The sequence below is a fragment of the Cyprinus carpio genome, chromosome A11 (assembly GCF_018340385.1).
Source record: "Cyprinus carpio isolate SPL01 chromosome A11, ASM1834038v1, whole genome shotgun sequence".
Lineage (NCBI taxonomy): Eukaryota > Metazoa > Chordata > Actinopteri > Cypriniformes > Cyprinidae > Cyprinus > Cyprinus carpio.
Window position 1 is genome coordinate 4,812,578 of NC_056582.1, and position 6,945 is coordinate 4,819,522.

The window sequence follows — 6,945 nt, forward strand, 5'->3', positions numbered from 1 at the left end:
ACTTGCTCAAAGTTAATTCTCCTGTTTTAATTTTTTTTTCTTTGATTCTTCAAGCTCCATGTGGCACTTAAGCTACTGAATAGTACAGCACGCACAGCAGGTGTGTGATGCGTCACGCGTGCGAGACTGCGAATGCGAGTGGACGAGACGCTGCGCATGACACGTGATGTGCTTTATCAAGGGACCAACCCTACCCGAAACAACGACCCTACCCGGACCGGTCTCCCCCACACGGCCCGCGGGTCGGGTCGGGTCGAGTCCGGGCTCGGGCTCGGGCAGAGAATCTAAGCTCTAATTTGTATATATTTATGGTAGGAAAAGAAAAATCGATAATTTTGACCCATACAATGTTTTTTTTTTGGCTATTGCTAAAAATATACCCCAACGACTTAAGACTGGTTTTGTGGTCCAGGGTCACATATGACCTCCCTCATAAGACTTAGAACACACCTTTTTTAAGTTTTTTGGTTGCATGGACAAGTGCGGCCAGTGCATTACAGTGTATTACAATTTCTCTTTGTGTTCCCTGGAAATAATAAAGTCATGTGGGTTAAAATAACAGGACAATAAGTGAACGATGACAGAAGTTTCATTTTTTTTGTGCGCACTGTTCCTTTAAGGTTGAGGGACTTATGTACATTTTCGAGGAGTCAGTTACACGTTGAGAGATGCGACAGTGGATCCAGCCTCCTACATCACGCTGCACTTGGCCTTCAGCTTGTCTGCACGTCTCTGCTTGCTGGAGCGCATGTTCAGACTCATATCACGCTTCTTATCCAGATTCAGGAGCTCCTGAAAAAGCTCCTTCACGTTGGTGTTGGTCTTGGCTGATGTTTCCATGAACGCACATTTCCAGATGTTTGCCTGAGCTTCGCCCTCCTTGGTCTCCACTTCGCGCTGGGTCTCGTCGCTCTTGTTGCCAACAAGCATGATGGGGATGTTCTCCACGTTACCTTTGATGGCCAGCACTTGCTGGTAGATGGGCTTCAGCTCCTCCAGCGACTGCCTGCTGGTGATGGAGTAGACCAGGATGAAGGCATGGCCCTTGGAGATGGACAGACGCTGCATAGCAGGGAACTGGTGGCTGCCAGTGGTGTCGGTGATCTCCAGAGTGCATACGCTCTTGTCGCAGCTGATGACCTGCCGGTACGTGTCCTCCACTGTCGGGATGTAGGTGTCCCTGAAGGTGCCTTTAACGAAGCGCAGAACCAGGGAGCTCTTGCCCACTCCCCCTGCTCCAAACACCACCACCCGGTAATCGTTACTCTGCTCTGGCATGCTGCTTGGGTTTGTCGGGGTATTTGGTGGTTAAGATTTAACTATTCCCTGAGATCTGAAAAAGGAAAAAGGTTTCATTTGGTACACATGCACATAAAGACAGTGTATCCATATATATATATCTTGTTATCTGATGTTCACAGATGAAAAGAGAAAAAATACTTTCAGTCTATTTCAATCAATCTGTTAGCAAGGAAAGAAAGACCAGCATTGGTACTTCCAACCCAATCTCACAGAATCTCATGGGAGGTTTCATATGAAGTTGTACGATTTGAAAAAAGCATCAAGGTCCACCCTAACCCTACCTCTAAACATCCCATCACTTTGGGAGTGATCAGATAATATGATAACGTACAAATGAGACTACATAATCGCCAAAATGTAGTTACAAATTGCCATGTGGTTGAAGTGGTTGCATTGGTACTTTTCCAAGTGACCTACTACATTACTACATTGTCTGTGTGAACTGAAGGTCAACCAATAGTGTATTTTGCTGATACTGATATCACCAAAATGACAAAATTAATAATTATCAACCCATGAAAATGTCTTGCGATTATTATTTAAATAAAATAACTCACAATAACTACTGGCATAAATAAATTGTCAACTAAAATCACTACTGACACTAACTGAATTATAACTATTTGTATATTATTTTCATATGAATATATTAATGATGTAAATAGTATTCAAATAAAATTAACTCAAGCTTTTTTTCCATTTTAAATGTAATATGTCATAATTATGTTATAATTGCATTGTATATATTATATATCTGTGTGCCCTCTCAAGTACATTATACTGTGCTCATGATATATTTTAATATTCTCACTTTTTTTACTTTAAATCTTTACAGTCAAAAAAGCTATCCCTGAGCATGAGCAATCAGCATGTGAAGGGCATGAAAACCAGTCACACTTTAACCCAAAATTAAAGAAAATCTGCATAAATTAAAGTCAGTACAAGTGATACTACCATTATATATATATATTGATTAAACCAAAAGAGTAAACACTGTGGCACTATCAAAACACTGATCTGTTTGTCTGAGCACTCGGATTAGCTCAATACAGCAACATCAGCTCAACCAACCAATAATGTGCGTCTGAGGCAGAACTCTCTGATTTTCTGACCAGCTAGAGATGGAGGGGTGTTTGGAATGATAGTTTGATACTACTGCGCAGAAGTTTCACCAATAATTTGTAACAAATATTAAAGCATAACATAATTTCTGATTTCTTTCTTTTTATTTAGAGGTGAAATATGACATGTTCTTTACAGTTTGTATGAGATCTAGACATCATTGGTAACAGGGTTGCCTGACATTACATATGAAAGATTATGTGTATCTTTAGTCAGATGCATTTACATTGTGACTGTGCCTCAGATGGTGTGAACCACATAGAAAGGATGGAAAGAGAATTTTCCTGACGTCAATGTGTGTGTGTGTGTGTAAATATATACATGAGAGTGTATGTCTGTGTGCCTTTGTGAATTGAGTAGGACGGTCTCTGCTGCCATCGGCATCAAGGTCATCTATTAATGACTCATTTATCTTGCTGTGAAGCAGCCGTTGGACTCAGTCTCCTGTGGAAAGCAAGCTCACACCGGATATTTCTGGCACCTTACTGGATTCTTGCAGCATTTGGAGACAGAGGCCACTTCCTGACTACCTCAATAGAGATTTACTCAAATACATAATTTTCACATGACATACACAGGCCAGTCCAATGCGGTCTGATTAACAGAGAACTTTGTCTGCGTTTAAGAGCTTGAAATGCTCACATCTACTCAGCCCCAGAGGAAAATTCAGTGGTACTTCTGAATTAGCAGTAATGATTATCACTCAGATGAACAGAGACCAGATGAGCCTCTTACTGAAGACTTCCTCTTTGGTTCGCCAGCAGCATGAGATGCAATCTCAGTGGAAAGCAAGTTTTGAATATTAAGGATGTTTTGTCAAGCCCTCATACATCTCATATTCCATCTTTTTTTATATCTCTCTCTCATAGTAAAACTGTAATCAGATGTAAAGGTCAGACATTTTATAAAGAGGCTTGGCAAATCCTGTCCATTGGAGTTAATGCACAAGACTGTAAGAGATGTATGGTGCTTTTGAGAACAATGGATCAAGCATATGAAAAATAAATGCTAAGATAAATAAATGGCTGCATGCAATACCATATCTGTACTTTCTGTCCTATTCACAGACACTGTGATACTGTATCAATATGAACAGCTACTAGATTTCAGACATATGTACAGTTTAGAGCTAAAAATTTAACATTTTGTAAAACAGGCAGCTTACTGAATACTGAATCTGATACTATACTGATGAATACTGATTGTATGAGCCAACGGGTCAGTTTGATTATTTTGTGTTGGCCACTTCGCCCCTGCTGGTAGACTTCTCAATTCAAAAACCATTCAGTGAAGCCATTTATTCTGATAACATTTTTTGAAATCACATATATATTCAGAAAACGTTTTTCCAGTGAACGTTTCTTTTTTGCTGATTATTTTTGGTGGGGTGTTAAAAGTGAATCACAGCTCAGGATAAGAAGAGAAGTGAAGAGAATAATCATATTTTTGTGGTGCCAACAGCCAGTCAGCGTTGTCATGGCATAATTTTCTATACATTTATGGAACAAGTGTATGGAAGCCCATTTCTGCCACATAAGAAAAATCACATTTTGGTAAATCATATTAACACATAAAAAGTCAAAATAATGAGATACTAAGTCATAACTATAAGATATAAAGTCAATTTATTTATTTATTTATTTATTTGCCATAATTGTCAACATTTTGTCATAATACTAACTTTTTACTTTCAATGTCTGAATTTCAACTTTTCATCTCATTTTTAAATAGTTTATATATATATATATATATATATATATATATATATATATATATATATATATATATATATATATAATTCACAAAAGCATTTTTTTTCTTAAGTGGCAGAAATAGGTTTACTAGTATTAAATATTAATCTCAAGTATTAAGTATCAATCCTATTTACACCAAGAACGATAACTCTAAAAATCATAATAGCAATGGTGTGAACAAGACTTTACTCTTATTAATATAATATATGATATAATAACTATTTATTGAATATTGGAGTTGCTGGCTCTGTTTCATAAAGCATTAATTCTCAAAACCATGAATTACAGTGATTTTACAACAGATAATATTCCAAAGCCTGTGTCTGCTTGGTTGGTCATGAGTGTGCTGTACACACTGAGGCTCCGCTCTAGATGGCATTGCTTTTGTTTTCTGCTGGTTTGTACCAGTTTGTGTGATGTAAGTAGAAACATCAGGCCTTTGAACACCTAAGATTTATTAGAGATACTCCCCGAGCTACTCGAGAACATCTCAGCTGTGCATCGTTTTTGGAACTCTGGGAATTCTCTAGTTACTGTGGAAACAGACCTTGAGGGCATGTATAAAGAGATGGAGAGAATGAGCAAAAACAAGAGTGAGAGAATGTCATCAGAGATACTGATGGAAACAAAGCCAGATTGAGGCAAAACAACATATTTCTAATGTTGCATTACATCTTTCTGTCAGTTACCCTAGTAACCAACTGGCAAACAGTGGGTTTAATTTACGTCATTGCAGCCTATTCATACATTGAGGTGAAAGAAGCTATTTATAGTGCTGAATGATTACTAAACGAAAACATGTAGTCTCATATCAGTTCATAGCTTTTTTTTCTTTTAATCAACGCTGATTATTTGGATATTTCACAAAAAAAAAAAAAAAAAAAAAAAAAATCAAATCTACATCTTGAGGTGAGGAAATGTGTAACTGCGGTGGCCTGAAAGGCTTCTACAGGAGACATGCAAACGTCTTTCCTATGTGATGTCTAAAAATACCACAGCCCATCAACTTTCTTACTCTGTAAGCTCGATCCTGAGCCCCTCGGAGCTCTGATGGAATGCGGATCCGAGATGGTCCGCATCTCTTAATCAACGGGGTTTGCTGTTACAGCTGGCGTTAATATTGCGCGTAAAGCTGTAATTAGGCAACAATCAAAACAGGCATCCTGTTATTTTCTCTCACCCAGTTGGGTAATAAAGCACATATAGGCCATGCAAACTGAATGAACAAGCACTTCGAAACAATGGGAGGCCGTGGATGAAAGAACACGCTATTTCAAATTTCGTTAAACTTAATCACATGTGCGTTTACATTCATGCGGAGACACATACATCATCCGCGCGTAATTCACTGAACCGAACGTCATTTTTAAGAAAGATGAGAACGATTTTTTTTTTTTACGCGTGAAATCTATAATTGCTTGTTTGACGTCAAAAGAGCATCTTTCATAGACACAGGCGATGAATAACAAAACGCAAAAAAAAAAAAAAAAAAAAAAAAAGTAATTACGTCGCTGTGCGCCGAAAGATGCTATTGCGGTCCGTCACACGAAATTCTATAAAGACGTGAGCGTATCGATACATGAAAGCCGCGTTTATCTAAACGATTTACATATTTAAACAATAACGTATGTATAGCTAGTGAAAAGAGATGTATTCTTACCTGGCGACTGTGAAGCAACGTCCCAAATCTTGTTATTCATAAATTAGAGGAAGCATTAGGAGATCAGATACACGACAACTGTCTTACATTCTCTATAGTGCCAGTCCCGTTTCATTTTCTCGTGCTATTTGCATGGCGTAAATCGAGCGATGTCGCTGAAAATGCTGTTATTGCTCTTCGGGCGGGCGGGCGCGCGCGCTCCAGCTGTCCTACCACGTCCTCTCTGACGCACGCAAGCACGCGATATGCGGCTCACCCCCGCGTCCTGTGTCCCGTTACACGACGAGAACAAAAACCCCACCTGCTCTATACCGTTAAAATGCTCTCCATCTACGCCATGTTGGTCATGCAACGTTGTTCCGTAACTAAAGGGGGCATGTTACATTAATAAAACACCACATTTCCTCTATGGGCACACACTGGGGATGGATGAAGGCACTGGAATCATGAATAGTACTATATTTTAAAATAGCTATAAGGAAAAAAGTGTTTCAGCTGTCAGACTTTCTAAAATATGAAAAATAAAGGTAGGTCTACAAGAGGCCTGTTATCTAAGCCAGGTTTAAGGGCACACCTGTACAAAAATAGTCTAGAAACCTCACTCTATATATATATATGGTTAAGAATATATAAGGTTAAATCATCAATGTATAAACATTTTTTGAGATTGTGCATCAGATGTCATACGCACGTGCACCTGCTGATGTAATCAGGTTGTATGCATTATGCTATGTATATAAATTATGCATTTAACTTCCGAATAAGAAGAAAGAAAGAAAGAAAGAAAGAAAGAAAGAAAGAAAGAAAGAAAATATATAATTCACTATATACGCATTACAACATTTAGCTATTTACATCTCGCAACAACAGACTTCCAAGGCGCTGACACACCTTAACTGTAATCTTGTCGTCAGAATAACCTTTTTTGGTGAACTAGTGTTTGTCTCCCTCCAATGGTTTTCTGATGAATCGACAAAGCAATAATTTCAACATAATCATTACAAACTATGTTCAGCCTTTACTGCATAGGGGAAAAATATGTAACACATGTTAACCAATATCAGGACATGTTGTCACAATACAGCATAGGCCTATACGGTATTGTAT

General features: G+C 38.3%; 1 protein-coding gene across 1 annotated transcript; it reads right to left on the bottom strand.

Moving 5' to 3' along the window:
* Positions 1–234: 234 nt before the first annotated feature.
* Positions 235–6,168, bottom strand: diras1a (DIRAS family, GTP-binding RAS-like 1a). The gene is made up of 2 exons (XM_042766003.1): positions 5,839–6,168; positions 235–1,333 (listed from the first exon to the last, which is right to left on the bottom strand). The coding sequence occupies exon 2, from the start codon at positions 1,276–1,278 to the stop codon at positions 691–693; it is 588 nt and encodes a 195-aa protein (XP_042621937.1). The 5' UTR covers positions 1,279–1,333; positions 5,839–6,168; the 3' UTR covers positions 235–690.
* Between the last annotated feature and the right edge of the window lie 777 nt (positions 6,169–6,945).